Below are 19,400 nucleotides of genomic sequence, written 5' to 3' on the forward strand. Positions count from 1 at the left end.
TATTTCCCAACTGCTTTTTCTATAATCTTACAGGCTCTTTATCATTTTCCATACCTTATCTTCCCGACACATCCAACATGATGCATATTCACCAACTCAGTGGCCCTGTGGTTAGTGTCCGCCACGAGATTGGAAGGTTGTGAGTTCAATCCCTGGCCAAATCATACCAAAGACTGTAAAAATAAGACCTGATGCGTCTCCGCTTGGCACTTAGCATTGAGGAGCTAGACTGGGGGTAAGGCCCTCCGTCTGTCCTGTCTCGGGGGTGTACTTGTACATCAGGCTGTCTCACGCTACAGAATCAGGAGTTCGGTTCCTGCCTATGAACTGTTCCGGCTCACACAAGCCAAGGCTCGCGCCAGGCTACTGACTTACTGTACACCATGGTATTGGGCAGCTCCATATGGCAAACTCTGGTTATCTTATTGCAGAGCACATTGTACAACTGTTTTTAGAGAAGATTGTATTGCAAGGTTTGTCATATGTGTTGGCTAATATGTATATGCAGCTGTCATACACATCTGACACACTCTACATGCATTTATTTGGGTTTCTATGCGAATTATATGATTGAATATTTCTTTAAACCTGCTGCTAGTTACTTGAAATGAGAGATCCATGCCAAAACATGATTCAAAATTAAATTCACTGACCCAAGAGAGTGGTAATGAAACACTAGCTTCCTGAGCAGGCACATTGATGTTTACATAATTAGCTGGTTATGCTAGTCAACTGTGACGTTGGCTAGCTTTCAATACATTGGCTAAATGGTCAAGCGATTTACCTCTTCATATGATCAAGATATTGCATTCTACATTTTAAGTGCACTCACAGATATTTATCTTATTTCAGTCTTTCAGAGCTAACGTTAGTTCCTCTTAATACACTGACAGCAGATCTGAGGCTGTGTTTACATCATAGATAGACGCATACAGCGTTGGAAAACTACTTTTTCTGAAAAGATTTGCGAGAATTTAAGCTGCCAACAGATCTGACAGTAATCAGAATAATTTTTCATTGTCGTATACAGAAAATCAGCTCCTCGCCGTAGATCGATCAACTTGACTGTCTTCGGCATCGGCCCACCACCTATAATGACTTAACTTTGAAAGCCTTTCATTAGGGCCCTTCTGAGAGGTTTGCTCTTAACAGCGACAAACGTGATCATTGTGATCAAGTGTTGTCTTCACTGTTCAATTTGTTTTATTATTATGAGCTTCTAGCATGTTAACGTTTCAGTCAGACGATGTAACGTTATACTGTCAACTTTAGATTTTTTTATAAAAAGTTTGAGCTGTCAACTGACCTCAGCCAGTTACTGTCTCCAAAAGACACCCAAGATTATCTTACACTTTTCAGACTCTATGCTCAAAAACCCACAGATGTCTTTCTTGGATAATTTATTGAAACAAACTAAATGGGAACAGCATTCAGTTTTGGCCTCCTAAACCACTCTCCAACCAGCATAGTAGCCAAGAGTTGATTTTGTAGTCAATATTCACTGGATTTAGGAGTCCCCTTTGTTCAGAAGCAGAAGGTCGTTTGGACAAGCTTAGTAGCCAAGAGTTACCTCAAAACCCTGGTCAGAACTTCTTCTTTAATGAGGAAATGTGGAGTAAAAACACCCTCTCCTCTCTTTTCCCTTCCAACAGACAGACAGTAATCAGCCCCTCTTGCCTGCTCTGCGCTCACCTGCCCTTTAATCCAGACAATGCCAAACCCCAGCGACGCAGGGCTGCTTAGGCTAACAAGCACCGGAGAATGCTAGCTTATGTATGGACAGAATTTTTTTATCGTAGTCTGCTGTCCGAGATCAGCTTCCTGCATTATTCAGACACCCAATCTGATTTTGTGTGTGTGGAGGGAATCAAAGAAGCATGTCATTTTAAGGGTTTTTGTTTTGCAGGGAGGTTGACGAGGGTCGTCCTGGCACTATGTAGACTTTTTGCAGATGTTATGAGAGTGAGGGGTAAGCCCTACCATACCCATGCATCCCCCTTAATGTATGCCTGCCACCAACCACGGCAACTCAGGAATTCCACACTAACATTGAATGAGTGCCACGGTATAGCAAAATCGGACGCACACTGTACTGTGGTCCTTACCCTAATGGTAAACCACCTCTTTTCATTCAGCAGCAAACCCCAACAACCATTAACTTTTAACCAATTTAATCTTAGGTGAAAATTGCAAAATAGGGCCGGGTTAAACATGAAACGACAAGTTAATCCCTGGCCTCCTGCGCTAGTTAGTAATGAGAGTTCCATTGCATCCTTCTGCCTCCCTCCTCACCTTGCCCGCCTGCTATTGATTGGCTGGGAATTGACATGTGCGATGTACACGCCTGCCATTTTATAGGATTTTTATAATACTGTTTGGACTGCAAATGAAAGTGTTCGCTAGGGCGAGACGGACATCTTTAATGAGAGAAGAGCGGAACAACCTGAGGAGGTTGTGAGAAAAGGGGAGGGAGCAAAGAGTGGATAGACTAACTGCAGATCTTGGAGAGTAGAACCCAGGAAAGTATAGGCTCGATATGTCTGGAGAATGTAGTGACGAGTCTCATATGGAGGGTAGCAACTTTGAGTAGGCATGTTTTTCTAATGCGAAATGTATTAATTTATTTCTGTGTGACTTATCCGTGTGAGCATGTAGTCAAGCAGATTCATAAAGAGCCCCCTTGAGTGTTATTAATACCTGCAGGCCATTTGCAACTGAACCTTGCGTAAAACAACGAAGGCCTTTGGTATACATGGCCCCTCCAAACCATTAGCATTCTCCCCACCCGGCCTGTTCTCTATCCATCTCCCTCTCTCACTTCCCCCTCCCAACCTTTGAAATCTCCCTTTCCCAAACTGTACCCCCACCCCATCACCCATTTTACCTTGGTATAGATTGTGACCGCCGGTAAGTGATGCATTATTCATTACGGAAATGTCGTCCGTTGATGGATGGCTGTTTGAGAGGCCTGTCCGTTAAATAAATCCACAAATGAAAATGCAAATTCTCACATTTCAAGAGGGAGCCCTGCCAAAGTTTCACCCTGACACTCCCTCCCTGCACTCTGTATTTCTCTCACTCACTCTCACACATTCTCTCACACACTGTCACTTTTCTCCCCACTAACTGCTATTGACAGTCAAAAGGAGACCAAATGAAGAAGACGGATTTACTTACGCTTCAATCTTGTTTTTTCCCCCCAGCGGGTGTTATCCCCTATAGATGTCCCCTTTGTTTTCCCACACACTCTACTTTTGTACAGATTCATTCAAAGTACATAGATTTTAAGAAATGGATGGACAACTACAAGGATCGTTCTTTCTTAAGCAGCATCGATTTGCATCTGCGCACTTCTGAGGTTCTGAGAGCCAATGGTTGGCTTCCGGCTCCCGTTGGCATGTGCGTGGGTGGTCAGCGACGCTGGCTGCTGATACCCACCCAGTCTTTTTCTGTTTAACAAAACATTTATAGTGATACATTTTCTGTGTTTTAACTTCGTAGCGAGCAGCGAATTATGTTAGAAACATCGATGGAGCGTGCTTTAAGAATTTATGTTAAGCATCTGGAATGCACTCGTCCAACTGTGTGTACACACTGAATAATTTATCAAGCAGCCAGACTGAAGGATTGAATCTCTATTAGCTTAATCTCTCGCTTTGGTTTATTTATTTCTTCCCTCATTCTTATTCTGGAAGAGAAGGCCCCTGTGCGCTCTGGATCTCTTTCTGTTGCACCTGTAACATCTCATGCCCTTCTGCTTGTCCACCCCAGGGCTTTATACATTTTACACTGGTTGTGTTACGCTTCAATGGACACTACAGAACAAAAACACTGAGTTAACAATTCATCCGTACATGGATATCCTTTCATATCTTCTGTTTAACAAATACGAGGTGCGCTACACATTTGCACTACAGGCTTTGGCCTTGTGCCTTGTCTAGTTCCTGTTAAGCAATAGGATGGCACGAATGCTGGAGATATTCAAGAAAGGACAATATTACATAGGTAATATTGCGATTATGTTAGCATGTAGACGTATCGTGCAGTTATCAAATGGGTTTTCATTCATTGACTCCTCTTCATCTGTTGTTTTGCTCTAGGTTGGACTCCTCATTGATTGAGTTGTTGGAGGTCTTCAGTCCCATCTCTCTGCCCAAGCGAAACAGCCCCTCCGCCCATCGAGGCAACCCTACCCGATGCCAGCCCCCCCTCAGTGTCCCCAAATCAGCCCGCCAAGCTCTGCTCTCCCACCCTGGCCCTTACCGGATCCCCCAACAGGACCTGGAGGAGAGCCAGATACTGGAAGAGATTTTCTTCATCTGCTGAGGGGTTCGGATGTAGTTACCCTGAGGGGGAAAAAATTACAATTCTTAATCATTTACTTGATATTTACCATTGGCTCTTAAATTGAGGTCAGTGCCTTCTGTTTGTTTTGGTTAGAAATTTCCAAATAAGACAATCATGATTTAGGTAATTGTACCATTGTATTTTTATAATGCAATTGTTTTTATATTGATTGTTTTTTATATTAAATGTAAATAAATGTAAAGAATTTTGTGTAGTGGTGTCCACATTTTGTGACATGGTCACCGACAAAGTAGCTAAATGCACTTTAATTCTCCTCATACGTGGATTTCTTATCACGTCAATGTGTAAATGGTACAATTCTTGTGAATCTTCTTAGTTCGCGACCACCTTGGTCACATTATCTCAGAACTGAAGGATTACAAGAACTGGGTCATATTCATTAGGGCAAATCATTTTTTATATGAAATGCAATACATTTTCTATTGTTTGCTGCCTAATGAATACGATCCTGGTCGAGGCGCTGTTAGAATATGCAGTAAGTTTGAGTCACAACACGGGTGTATTCTAGACTGTGCTTTATTATTGGGCTAAGCTGAGACGCATCATTCATTAAAATTACAAAATAGTCCAGGGATCAGAGAATGGTGCAGTCTGGAGAGACGAGGGGGGAGCCTAAAGCGCACTAACCAATGAGAAGCCTACCTCATCAGACATGGTAAAGCGCTACACGCAACATTCAATTTCCCCATCCCCTTCATGTGCTGAAATTGTCTTCAGAATACTTTTGAATCCATTGAAGAAGTAAAATGTAGGAATAAACCCATGATAACAGCATTGAAGGTAGACCACATGATCGGAAATTGAGTAACTGAATATTTGATGAAATAGTGCAGTTTTTGATAGGTATTTTACCCTTGATAGAACTGAACACTTGTACAACATCAGAGCTCTATAAGACGTTACAAAAAAACGATATAATTGAGACAAAAGAAACAACATTTCTCTGATTAATACAGAACTCTTAACACTTCAGGATAAGGGACACATTGTATGTGGGGTTTCAAAGCACTAATTATCACGAATCAGCTAATTATGGTTTCAAGTCCTACATTAGCAGCAATGTTTAGTAAGATAGGAAATTCCTCTCATGGATAGACACATTTTAGCAACCTTATCCTAAGGAGAAGTGGGAAATATTAACCTAATGTTTATCCCGTGTTTCCAAGAGCTTAGATGGTCAACAACAGAGCAGTTATGAAACAGAATGACAAAACAGCAAAGGTGCATTCAAATTGTTGAGCACAATCACAGCTAACAAGGTTTTCATTTTATTCTGGAAAGGTTCCATTTGTATTTTAATTTTGAAATGTTGTCGTTGCAACCTTATACGCTGCCACATTTGAGCTGAATTTGGAATTTGTGTGTAGAAGTTCACAAATATACCGCAATTTGAATGCACTTTGTAGCTTTAATCATCTAGATAGATTGAACAGTTGAGGTGCATTTAAATATTAAGTGTGGGGAAGTGAGATGTAGAACAGTTCAGAAAACAGCAGCATAATGCTTTAAAAGAACAGTAGAGCTCTGATATTGAGTAAAACAATCACAAATGGATGAAAGAACAACAGATAAACCTCTGAGAAAACGGAACAAAACAAACTTGGCAAATATGAGCATAATCTCCATTTCTCAAAGAGCTGTTGCAAGTTGTCATCCTGTAGACAATAAGTGGTCAACAATGGACCACAATGTAGGCCTATACATGAATATAAAAAACTATTTGGTCACATACCAACTCATAGAAAAATAATGCCATGAAATCATGCATATCATTTGTAAACAGAAGTAATAAATAAATAAATACATAAATAAATGAAAGAAACCCCAAAACACTTGTATAAAAAGGCCAATGCATGTCTATGCTCTAATTGAGTTCAATGCTCTCCCTGACTGTTTTCTGGTTAAATGCCTAGGTCAGGTCATACAGTTGTACCATATTCCTATGGACTCTTTTTTTTTTTTTTAAACCTGGTTTCGTTGATTATATGTTTTCGTTCATCTTTTTGAAGTAATTAAAGTTTCATTTTTATTCAGTCCTTGTAGATAGAAGTAAAAGTCCTATAAAATATGCAAACCTATGTACAGAGGAAAACAGAGCAACAAAAACATTTACAGTATATTCATTGGTTTATGTATATATTTATATATATTTATATTCAAACTTCTGCTCTGTTTCTGGTTGTTTTTGAACCACTGTTTTTTTCTCAATTTATATGTAAACAGTTGCAGCTGAAAGTTATAGCGTGTGAAATAGGTGCTCAATTCCAGTCATTCCTCTCCCTCTGCCTTCATTCACTCAATTGGAAAGCATTGGGATAGGTGTGAGAAATGCACTAATAGCTCTATAGCCTATTTGAAAGGCTAAGGGAGTTTCCACCATACTGCTGACACCAATCCAGTACTCTCAGGTCTTGGAATGCTGGTTAAAGTAGGCAGAGAGAGGGGCTCAAGCAGGGAAATCAACCTAAACACAAACAAAATGGAGAGTGAGGGATGAATTTTATTGGGAAAGTGTGACTGAGGGCGTGATTGGGAGAGCGTGAGCTGAGTAAAAGGTGGCATTGGGAGAAGTTAATGGGACATTGAGCAGTTCTGAACCAGTTCCAACTGCCATTTTTGTATACAGAGAGCCTTGTGGATGGCGCAACATCAAATGCTGTGCACTCCGTGAAAGCTCTGGTTGTCCCGCTTCACATACTGCTCTCTGCTCTCATCTGAGATGCAGTATGTCAAATCTGACACCTGATTTGCATAGGGAGTGACACATCACATTTTCTGGCCTGTCCAGACAAAGGATCGATTTCCTCTGGCTGTGAAACTCGCAGCTCCACTCACAATATGGTATATGAAGCAGGAGAGCCTAGCGATTTACAGCAAAAGCATAATCATCTCGCTGTGATATTCTCCGATTTAAGAGCTCTCAACATGAACAAATACAAAATAATTTTGTAGAATTGAAAGAAGACCACTTTGTCTTGGTCACAGCACGGTGTGCTTCTTTGTGCTTAAAGCTGAAGTTGTAACGAGTTAGCAGGCATCTAAATGGAGTCTCTGAGTCGTTCAGAGGACCCTGGGCAGAAAATTGTTGTCAGTTATTTGAAATGGTGCCAGTTTTGTAGTCACTAAGTATGATCAGCTATAAGACAGGTGAATTATAGTAAGTTGTTTATTATTTGATTGCTACCATATTTAGAAAGCATTTCAAGCTCTATTCTCCCGCTTTTATTGAATAGGAAACATATCCTGTATGATTTTTCACATTTCTATCATATTTGTACAGTGTACTTGAGCTTGTGTCCTCAAAAGTGACAACACCTCAGCAATTTACAACTATTTTTACCGGAAAGGTGAGATTTTGATCTTTCTGTCAGAATAAGCATTACTATGTATTGTTCATGGCCCTCTCATGAAGTAAAATCATTACTTTTGGGTATGTCTATTTAGGCAGAAATCTAGATTTTGACATCACATTTAACTGGTTTGGGGAGACACATTGAAGTGACTTAGAAGCCGAGTCCGAACTTACGCATAACTTTGAATTTCAAGTAAATCATAAATTGGTTGATGTCAATGGGAAATTTGTGCAACAAGAAACCGATCTCAAGATAGGGTGGACCTTTGATAAATAATGGGGGGAGGCATTTCAGAACTTTACTTCACAAACCCAGAGAAAGAAGGTGTTGTAAAGGAGAGTGTTAATGACATCTTTAGGCCTGCTGGCATTGGGGTAGACGGGGTGAGACACAGACCTTGTAGCAGGGATGCAATTGAGGCTAAATCCAGGTAAACACAGTGTTGATTTGATGCATAGCACATAGAAATAGATTGAATAGAACGGTCTTGGAACCTCTAACCCTAGCAATTTGACTGGTAAACTCATGGGTACATTCGCAATGGCTGCCTGGTATTGGGACGCAATCATTTTCATGGTAATGTAGAATGTTCATTCAAATGATGTTAACTGATGTGTGGCTCATGCAATGGAATGTTTTTCAGTTGAGTTAAATCAACAAATCACACATATTTTAGCACATATTTTACTTCCGGCTTTGCTCTTATATCTAAAATATACAGGTTAAGACCACGATGTCACAAATCTGGGACCAGTGCCATTGCTAACTAGTATAGCTGGTCCCATTGTTGCAAAGAGTTACGGTATATTAGAATCCCATAGAGGTTATCGTATGTCATCTTCAACCTAGCTTTGCTCCTATGGGTTTACTCACCATAGCCGCCAGTCCACCCATTATGCCAACATTGACTTGAATGGGGATGTATGTTCTAGTCATTCTATTTCTATAGCATAGCAGTTATGCACCTAGTTCGCTAAATTAGCACTGTTAGCGTTGACGTTGGGAACAGCCTGGCGGTCTCGGCCAGTGTTCAGTGTTTACCCACCTTTTATTTAACACTACATCCCTGTCTGTTAGTAAAGGTTGGACGCAGGCACTAGGGGAATGGTGTAGTGAGGAACAAGTTAGAGAGAGCTCCCTACAACAATGGCGCCGGCTGCATACATTACAAAACACTTCCTGGTTCCTTTGTGTTCAGTAGACAAACCACTTCCTAGGTCTGCAATGTGTTAACATCATGAAACTTCACCTATAAGTTATAACCATACGATATGCAATGTCAGACCAAACCCAGTGGAACGTAGCCTCAAGGGTTCTTATACTTGCACAGCATTTCCAAGTGCTCCTTTTTAGTTAGTACATGTACTAGCAGAATATATAATACCCACTTTGATTGAAAGTGTAATGACAAATACACATCACAATGAGTCTGCGACTGTCAGAGTACTTGATGCTAATTTCCATGTGTGAGAGGACCACGATGAATCATCTGAACGATTCGTTAGCTTTGACATGCTTTACTGCTAAAGCTCTCTATGGAGATGTGAAAGGACATGATGGAACGCGACTGCAGTTTTGACATCATCGTAGCGCGTTGGCTGCTTGCAGTAATGTTTTGAAAGCACAGTGCTTGATGGCAGATTCTGCAGGTGACAAGGCACACCTTGTGTTGACAGCCCATACGCTACATGCACTTACTTACTGAATGCAATTAAGAGAGAGAAAAGGTCACGGTATTCATCCATTTTGGTTCAAATGTCAAAGAGAACGTTGTTTTCACGTGTTAAGTTTGTGTAGAGTGTACCTTGAAGCTGAAAAGTTATGTTTGGAATCAAGTCAAAGATCGTTGTCCTACCTCTAAAATTAATTTTGCCTGATTCTCTTTAAGCCTGCTACTGAGAAGTGGCTTTTTTTGCATTTTTAAATGGTATGTACACGTACATACAGTGTATGTGAATCTTCACACATATATTCAGGAATATGTGTGTATCAGCATATATAGTTTATTAGAGAGAGGAATGCCTGCAGTTCTGGGAGCTGCCAGATTTGCGCCTATTCGCAAGCAGAGCAGTTTTTCAAACTCCAGCTAAAATCTACAAAAAAATGACAGCTCATCACAGTCAATAGCTGTTCTATATACAGACACACATAAAATATGTGCATATACTGTAAATACATATATTAGTCTGATGAATATCTATTTATCTATATATACTGTATATATGTATATATATGAATACATTAGCTTGAATGCGTGTTATACATATACATATATATGTACTGCAAATATAAACAAGTTCATATATTTCAAACATTTTTGATGTTCTTTTAACTATGAGGTTAGGATGTCAAGTTAGAAAAGGTAAGGCTGCAGTATGGAACAACCCTTCCCATGCACTCTCCATCCCATCCCTCAAGACAAAATGAGAAGAGGGAAAAAAAATCAACATTTTGAATAGTTAATTGTAAACTAGCGAAGTGAGCGACCCCATTGGTCATCTGAAATAGTGTTGCCTGTATTCAAAAAGCATAACAGCAATATATATGTATGTATATATACATATATTGTATATATATTCTAAATGTACACATCTTTTAAATGCATCTCTTTAATCGATTAACAAAGATTAAAAGAGATGCAGTGGTCCGAGTATATTAATAGAGCTACAAGTCCTCAGCAATAAAAATGTTTGGTCTTTTGGTCCCTAAAACAACTAAGGAATGACAGGTAAGACTCCCTGGAGACCGTTGCTATGGCTCTCCTTGGCAACGGTATCCCCTGGAAACAGACAGGCACTCCAAGCTAAAGATGGCCATCCCGAATCAAAGTGAGTTTGGGTCATGAAATATCGCATTCCCTACAAAGTTCTCTCCTCCTAGTCCTGTAAAAGTGTTCTTTAAAAAGTTATTTCCCCATACCCAACACCTTTACATAGATATCTCTTATGGCATTCCCCCATAAAGTATTTTTTAAAAGTTTGTTTAGTTCTTGGAACTCTTGGCATCCATACTTCCTCCATCTCTGTTCCGTGTTTTTGTTTTTTTCTTTTTTCTTTCTTCTTTTATAATACTTCCCTTGTGGTCCTGTAAGGTAGCTGTCATTCAGGCAGGTTTAGGGAGAGAGAAAGAGAGGAGGGGAGGCGATAAAGAGAGTAAGAGTCCTGGAGCTACCCAGGCTTGCATGAGTTCTCTCTGAGGTCCAAAAGGTACATCCAACAGAGGTGTCCATTACTTGGTCATTTAATTTGTTCATTTTCAGCCCCAGTATATGATCCAGTTTCATACCAGCCTCAAATAATTCCTGTGGTCTTTCAGTTCAATGACGTTGTTCATTTAATCAACATGTGTTCCAGCTCAATAAAAACCTGGAAAAGTAAGAATATGGTCCTTTATTCATTGCTAACAATAAAATCACATTGATCTATTTGCCCTAGCAAAACATATTTTCACACATCAACAAATATAAATATATACACAATGTAAATAAATACATTAAACTATATATATATACTATATATATACAGCATATATGTGTGTGTTAAACATTCTATTTGATATATTATATAATTTAGGGGTCTAATTGCAGGCGACTCCTCTCACCTGTGTTGCCCTGTGTGCAGTGACTGCCATATCCCTCAGGGCAGGGGTGGCTGATAGGGGGAGGGGCTAGTAGGGGCGGTTGGCGTCCTTCGGCCTCTTGAGCTGCACCTTGAGTCTCTTCATGCCGATCTGAAAGCCGTTCATTGACTGGATGGCAGCATGGGCACTACCTGGGTTATCGAAGCTCACAAACCCTGGGGGATGGACCGCACAAAGAGAGAGAGAGAAAGGGAGATGGAGAGAGAGACAAATGGAAAGAGAGGAAGATGGAAATATCGTGGAAGAGAGAGAGAGGGGACGAGGTTAGGTAAGTGCAAGACCAAAGAAAGGACAGTATGAGTGACAGTTGAAGTTTTATGAAAGGAAATCGTGAGATGGAAGGAAAACAAGATACAGGGAAGGGTAAGGATGAGTGGAGGGATATGAGAAAAGTTACTTCAGATTTCAAGTCGGTGGCAGACAGTTCAACATGATTCTTACATTTTTCCACATTTGCAACACACAAAGAATACACTAACTTAAATGAATACTTAATCATACTGTTATCTATATAGCACATGTCCTGCCATAGCCATTCAGTTTATCTCAGTTTATAACGCTTTAAAAACACATGCCGTAACACTTCACTTCAATTGCAGTTCTTTTATAATATTATCGCGTGGACATCTTAACATATAATGCATGTTAAAGTTACTATACATTAGACACAGTTTGACACATCAAATGCCCACATCAATAACAAGCCTAACGACATGCAATAGAAACACAACACTAGGTCACTCAAATCAAGGGTAGAAACCATAGAATTAGAACAGACAGCACTTGTCAAAATGACACTTAAATATTTGTTGGACATATTTCCGACTCTCAGTAACCAAAATAACATCACCTAGAGGGTGCAAGAACAAATACCAATTTAATTCTGCCTCTGTTAAAAGGCCCATGAAAGTTATTCATAAATATTACTATGTTATACCCAATTATACTATTTTGATTCCGGATATTGTAAATCTATGGCAAAGACTACTTCTCAATGAAAGATATGAACTAGTCCTGTCATGATTATCACAAAAGAGGGAGTGTTTATGGGGTAACACGTTACTAGAACTCTGCATCATAAATATGTCATAAGCCTGTCATTAGCATACAACATCTGTTATAAGCAGTCATGATACGTTCGTTTATGCTGCAATACATTCCTGGTAGTTTTCAGCGATATGCCAATTAAACATGGCAGTTACACTTCCTATGGATACCCTCTTCATAATGCATTATAATGCATCTTGCATATCTCATAAGGCATTATATATATGCCTATAACGCATTATGAAGAGGGTATTCATAGGAAGTGTTACGACCATGCTTATTTCTCAGCTAGCTGATGAACTAGTCTAAATGATTAGAGCCATGTCATGTATCATATTGTAGCAACCTTAAAGGGTAGGAAGCATGAGTTTTTACTCACCAAAGTAACAACACAGTGTGTTCAAAGACAAAATAACTTAGTTATAGTCATGATCTGGTTACCTATAACTGCCAACATGGTTATGTTTTGGAGTTTTTACATTTTTACCATTTGGTAACTTGTTTCAGATATCTTCTAAACTACCCACAAGCACTATTTCTCAACTTCATATGGAGAATCTACTCTGCGTTAGCTAGCTCGAGGTGGCTAACGTTAGCCACTAGCCATGCAGACTGAGTGTTGGCAGTGGTGAGCTACAATCCATCAATCACGAGGAGGTGTGGTGTAAACAACCAATCATATTCCCCACATTTGGGGGATGCCTGTTTTTTGTGAAATATGCTACCAGAGTTTTTCAATGTTGGTTTAGTACTAGTGTGCTACAGTAGCTGACTGACTATGCTGTTGTGATCATTTCCATCTGCCTGGAGCCTTCCTCCAATCTCCATCTTAATCTTGACTCTTCCCCTCGTCTCCTGTGCACATCCCTGCCTCTGGATTATTGCCGCTGGAATCAATCTATTTTGGATTTACCTCAATATATCACCATTGGATTAGCTGACTCTCCCTCGGCCGGTGAAACGGCCTCTCCTTCTGAACCTCCTCTCTCCTTGACTCTTCTTTGGTAGCTAACTCAGCCATCAATCTGTAAGTCTCCGCTCTCTCTACTTTATATCTGCTGTATTTTTGATGTTGTGTTCTGTGGGTTTCCTGCCTGTTCTAGACTAGTTGGTGTTGTTATCTGTCTTACTACTCAGCTTTGTCGACCATGGTGGTTGGTTAGCTGGCTAGGCTAGCTAGCAGGCTAAAATAACTGCATTTACCGGTAACATTATTTGATAACTGGTTAGATGGGGTTATGTATTTAAAAACCTTGGTTTACTTTAATGTAGCTGTTAGCAAGGTGTTGATAGCAACTGGCTGACCCATGCAGTGCTAATGTAACATTACCAGGCTGGTAGGGTTATTGTTAGCAGGCTAATTGGCTAGCAACCTGGTAAGCTGATTTGTAACAATTTATTCATAAAGTATTAGCTAGATTATAGGGAATAGACTGGCTTGCCGGATCCTCCATATTACGCCACACCACGCAAAAATATTTTCCGTCAGGACTTAGGTGTTCTTTGGAATTCTGATCGGTTTATGTAGCTAATAACTGGAAAAATAGAAAAGTTAGGTGTAACTTTGCATTGGGACTTTTGATGTGTATACTAATGCAAATACATTTGTTACATGTGGTTAAGTTTATGCTACCTACCCTTTGGTTCGGACCTCTCTGTGTAATAGTTAAGCTGTTGAGTTGACAAGGTCGGGGCTACCCCCCCCCCCCCCCCCCCTCCGAATTCACTACAATATGTTGTCATAACCTGACATAAAACATTATGACAACTCATAACATCGGATCTGTCATACTATTGAGAGTGAGGACCTCTTAATGATGCAGTTACAGGTGTTACCCACCGCTACATGCATTACATTTATCTGTAACAGAAGACCCACAAGACACATTCACCTCCCATTCCACCCGCCAGGGCCCCCAATTTTCAAGCAACTCCGGAATTTACAATTTCTCTGTTCAATGTTTTCAAAAAAGGTTACGTCTGCAGTAAAGAAAGTAATTAGTGAAAGAATAGTAATAAGGATAATAATGAAGAATAAATCATCTTTACAGGTGTTTTATCATTTTTACCCACCAAAGCATTTACTTTGGTTTGTCGCCCGATCCACAAACACTTTGGAGGAGATGACATTACCGAAAGGCAGGAACATCTGCATCAGCTCGCCATCCCCAAACTCCTGAGGGAGGTGGTAGATGAACAGGTTACAGCCCTCCGGCCCTGCACACAGAGAGAGGAGAGGGGGGTGGAGAGAGGAGGGGAGGGGAAGGGTGGGATGGGGGAAGAGAAAGGAGTGGGAGAGAGGAAGGGGTGGGAGGACATGGGGAGAGATTGAGAGAGGGGTAGGAGGAGAGGGAAGGGGTAGAGAGAGAGCGAGAGAGAGATGAAGGGGTGGGAGGGGTGGGAACGAGGCGGAAAAACGGGACAGGGTGGGACAGGGAGAGTGGGGGGGGGGGGGGAGTGTGTGTGGGGTGATAGCAAAGGAGTGATACAGGTGGTGGTATAGAGGGGGAAGGCAAGGGAGGAACAAAAGGAAGGAAGAGTTTTCGGACCAACCAACATGATGATGCAACTGAACTGATACACAACATCTGAGCTCAGAAAGAATATGTAGAACCATTTCTGATCTCAGATGATGGCTGTGTCTCAAATGGCAACCCATTCCCTATACAGTGCACTACTTTTGACCAGGGCACTACTTTGTCACATAGGGCTCTGGCCAAAAGTTGTGCACTGTGAAGGGAATAGAGTGACATTTGGGATGTATTCTTAATGCCCATACATTTCATCTACACTCCACAGGGGGGAGCCAGAGTCCCAAGCCTGAGTCATCAAGCACACAGGTCAATGAGTTCTCCCTCCACGGGCTGATTCTAGCCAGTCTACCGGTGTGCTTCTCTGTCTCACTTGTTTTCTCTGGCTTTCTTCCAGGGCAAAAATTAACTGTTAAATGCAGTGGGTGGCTGTCCTATTGCCTCTGAATATAGAACACTGTCTGTTTCCCGACGATTCTACATGTTGAATCACCACCAGCAGGTTATCTACTGCAGACGGCCGACATTCGGGTTATGGTATGTCCTTTCCTTGTGTCCTTTCCTAGGTGATGACTGCTCTTCACATCAGCGTGGATGAAGGAAAGAACACAAGGAGAGGAAGCTATTGAGGTGCACACCTCATATAAAATTGAGGCAGATTGGCATGGAAATGCAGGTATGTCAGGCAATGCTTATTAACACACTATGAAAGACTGGTCATTTGCTAGCAATGTACGAGCCTGGAGACAAGCAAAAAAACATACCAGCCACTTTAACACAGAATTCTATACGATTGGTATAGGCCAGGGCTGGCGTATGTGTGTGTACGCCTCACCTTCTCTCTGTTGTTGTGGGATGATGGGAGGAGGCTGGGGAAAGGCCTGGCTGATCTGGCCATATGCAGCAGGGTAGGCTGCTAAGACACACACACAAGCAGATCAGATAACACTCGAAGGCTGGAGAGCATGCGCACACACACCTACACCCACTCTCACGCTATGCACAGAAATATGTACACACACACACACACCAAATTATTAAATAACAGGCTCAGACACCTACATATCACATTATGTATGTACGCACGCACGCACGCACACACACACACATACCATGTGAAACTGACAGACCTGCATACTGCTGGACTCCTGTGTAAGCCTGCTGTAAGTGGTCTGCTGCAGTGGGACTCTGAGCTGTTGAGTCGGAGAGAGAGAGGAAGAGAGAGAGGCGGTGGAGAAAGACAGAAATAGAGAGAGAGGACGAGAAGAGCAGGACAAAACAGTAAGGATGGGAAGAGGCAATAAAAAAGGAGGGAAATAGACAGGGGGAGAGATATAAAGTGGTTAGAGAGAGACTAAGAAAACTAGTAAAACGAGGAATTTGAACTTTAACTTCTCCCGTCTCTCACCATGTCCCCTCGAACAACTAAGCAAAAAGGACGCCGTCTGAGACTGACTACATTTCTACACACACACACACCAGTTTTAATGAGCAGATTGAGCACTGAAGCACACCAAGGATAATGTAGATCCACCAGCTCCACACAAAACTCCTGTCTTTCCTCCCCCAAAACCACAGGCATTACAGCACATCCCTGTGTGGTGCACATTTTTGGACCAAACAACATTACTGATACAGTACACAGAGACTTGGAAACATTACAGCTAAATAATAACCAACACCAATACCATGCTACTACACACACACCACACACTCATCACAACCAAGCTGTCACACACATGCATGGAAACACACACCCACATTTCCATCATGAAGCACCACACATACAAACACACACACACACAATCATTGTACAGCACACATGCGCAAATACACACACACACACACACACCATACCACACTACCATCACCACCAAAACCATATGACCACACCGACCAATTAACACTGAGACTAAACAGGATCGTTCTGATTGAAAGAATTGGGGGAAGGGCGGGCAGAATGGGTACCATTCTGATAGAAAGAAAGGGGAGAGGACGGGGGAAATGGGTACCTTCAGAGAGAGAAGAGAGGAAGCAGCCACCCTGAACCCCAAAACAACTCCGATGAGCCAAGCTGTTTTTTTCAGAGTCCTCTCTAAAAACCACCTCCTGCAACACTGGAAAGAGATTGGAGAAAGAAGCATTTCCTCCCCTCTTCACAAACCCAAGGAAGTCGACACACGTACTAGCTAACATTGGAATATGACACAAGTGCATACTATACATCAGCAACCTTTATAGTTTATAACCTTTTATAAACACCTTTCTTACCATTAATAACACAGCTGTTTGTTTCATTGTCCTTTTTCAAAACCGTCGACTACACAAACAGGTTTTTCTACAGAGCCAGCCCTCCTGACAAGAATCCAATATCAAGCCCCTCTAAAGGGATGGGAAATAATTGGAGCAAAATGGACCTCCTGCACAAATTACCCTCAGTCACAGATTTGCTCCAAAGCCTCATCCTCTTTACACGTAAGTAGTTACAATGGCCTTTGGGGACTCAGGTCTATTAGAACTTACCTGGTGTTCTACCCAGACTCATATTTATCAATGTTACATTAAATGAGTAAAATTGGGGAAAATATTATGTAACATATATGATATACTGTAGTCTCTGGATCTACCAGCATACCACCCTGCATCCCACTGCTGGCTTGCCTCTGAAGCTAAGCAGGGTTGGTCCCTGGATGGGAGCCCAGATGCTGCTGGAAGTGGTGTTGGAGGGCCAATAGGAGGCACTCTTTCCTCTGATCTAAAATAATAATAATATTTATATCCCAATGCACCAGGGCAGTAATTGGGGACATTGCCCTGTGTAGGGTGCCATCTTTCGTCTGGGACGTTAAACAGGTATCCTGACTCTCTGTGGTCACTAACGATTCCATGGCACTTATCGTAAGAGTAGGGGTGTTAACCCTGGTGTCCTGGCTAAATTCCCAATCTGGCCCTTATACCATCATGGCCACCTAATCATCCCTAGCTTCCAATGAGCTAATTCATCTCCTCTCCCCTGTAACTATTCCCCAGGTTGTTGCTATGAATGTGTTCTCAGTCAACTTAACTGGTAATGAAACAATTCTATCCATCTACTGTATGTAGATAATTGGGTGTACTCTGCGTGCCTTATGGCGAGTGTGTTTCATGCAGGTAGTGAGTGTGTGTTATATTGTCTCTATATATCCTAAAGCAAGTGTATGTTGGGCTGAATCCAGAGCAGACTAGGTGAACAGTCTGTCGATGTACCCTTGAGCAAGGCACTTAACCCTAATTGCTCCTGTAAGTTGCTTTGGATAAGAGCGTCTAAACCTTTAATATGGATGGTTGTGGGAGGCTCACCGGGATAGGGGTGTATCCCGTTGGTGTACACAGCTTCGGCAGGGGGCTGCCCGTTGGCCTGAGGGGGCGGCATTCCATTGAAACCATTCACACTGATGGGCGAGGGGATACTGGTCACCGTGGGGCCGCCGATACCAGGGGGGGTACTGCCACCTGGCAGATAGTGATGACGAAAGAGAGAGAGATGAGCAGGTGACATTGCTAGTTGTCAGGCCAGTTAACTGGCAGAGTTTAGTCTGACAACTGAGGGTGTTTTATACTGACAACTAAGGGAGATTTATCTTACAACTAAGTCCCGGCTCCCGCCCAAGCTGATAATGTCCTAACATGGTTGCCTTACATGTGGAGAAGTTGAACCCTTGAAGGCTGCCCTCACCTGAGGTGGGGGTCATGTGGCCTCCTGGGAGTCCGTTGATGGTGGCCATGTGCTGCATCTGTGCGGCGGCGAAGGCTGCCATAGGGCTGAGGTAGCCCCCCTGACCTACTGACGCCATCAACGCTGCCTGCTGCTGCTGCACCTGCATGGGGAGAGAGGGAAGGAGAGTGGGAAAGTGTGTGAAAGGGGAGATGGGGAGAAAGGAGAAAGAGTGTGACTTTAGTTTGTCAATTTTAGTCTGCACTGTTTTTGTGCTTCAGCTCATACCCTACTTTGTATGTGCGCGTGTGTGTGGGCGTACTTGCATGTGTGTGTGTATGTCTGTGTGTGTGTGTGTCCTACCTGTGCGTACGCCCCGTAGGCCCCAAACTGCAGGGCCATGGGGTTGAAGATGCCCATTTGACCAGCCATCTGCTGCATGCGCCGGATGGTGCGCTCCTTATCCGTGTCGGCAAACTTCACCACCAGACTTGAGGACGCACCCTGCCACACACACGCAGGTAAGCACATACACACACACACACAGAGAGAGAGAGAAGTGGAGTACATGTGTTAACACATACAAACATACACTACCAAGGACACACACTAGCTGATACACTCACCATATTGAATACTGAACTCACGGGCATTGTCTGGCTGCCGTGTAGTGCACTGATAGCTGCCTGAGCTTCAGCGTGAGATGAATACTTTACGAACGCACAACCTGAGAGAGAGAGAGAGAGAGAGAGAGAGAGAGAGAGAGAG

General features: G+C 42.1%; 2 protein-coding genes across 28 annotated transcripts in view; one reads left to right on the plus strand and one right to left on the minus strand.

Annotated features, from left to right (window-relative positions):
- The window catches only part of LOC129844686 (protein hinderin-like), a 31,832-nt gene extending 27,271 nt beyond the window's left edge, over positions 1 to 4,561 (plus strand). For all 5 annotated transcript variants that reach the window (XM_055912733.1, XM_055912763.1, XM_055912754.1 and 2 more), the window contains one exon: positions 4,101 to 4,561. In XM_055912733.1, coding sequence (XP_055768708.1) covers positions 4,101 to 4,326 — 226 coding nt within the window. In that variant the 3' untranslated portion in view covers positions 4,327 to 4,561. The remainder of the gene's footprint in view (positions 1 to 4,100) is intronic.
- A 307-nt stretch (positions 4,562 to 4,868) lies between these two features.
- Positions 4,869 to 19,400, minus strand: part of LOC129844718 (CUGBP Elav-like family member 4) — a 112,587-nt gene continuing 98,055 nt past the window's right edge. For 2 of the 23 annotated variants that reach the window (XM_055912811.1, XM_055912800.1), the window contains exons 5-14: positions 19,280 to 19,359; positions 18,996 to 19,136; positions 18,654 to 18,795; positions 18,278 to 18,430; positions 16,951 to 17,055; positions 16,051 to 16,131; positions 15,774 to 15,854; positions 14,481 to 14,624; positions 11,322 to 11,515; positions 4,869 to 11,086 (exon numbers count right to left, since the gene is read on the minus strand). In XM_055912811.1, the coding sequence (XP_055768786.1) occupies positions 11,388 to 11,515; positions 14,481 to 14,624; positions 15,774 to 15,854; positions 16,051 to 16,131; positions 16,951 to 17,055; positions 18,278 to 18,430; positions 18,654 to 18,795; positions 18,996 to 19,136; positions 19,280 to 19,359 (1,055 nt within the window). In that variant the 3' untranslated portion in view covers positions 4,869 to 11,086; positions 11,322 to 11,387. Of the gene's footprint in view, positions 11,087 to 11,321; positions 11,516 to 14,480; positions 14,625 to 14,864; positions 15,512 to 15,773; positions 15,855 to 16,050; positions 16,132 to 16,950; positions 17,056 to 18,277; positions 18,431 to 18,653; positions 18,796 to 18,995; positions 19,137 to 19,258; positions 19,360 to 19,400 lie in introns of those variants that run through there. The other 21 variants (XM_055912789.1, XM_055912771.1, XM_055912922.1 and 18 more) reach the window with 16 other exon arrangements.

Source organism: Salvelinus fontinalis, chromosome 3, assembly GCF_029448725.1.
Source record: "Salvelinus fontinalis isolate EN_2023a chromosome 3, ASM2944872v1, whole genome shotgun sequence".
NCBI classification, from domain to species: Eukaryota; Metazoa; Chordata; class Actinopteri; order Salmoniformes; family Salmonidae; genus Salvelinus; species Salvelinus fontinalis.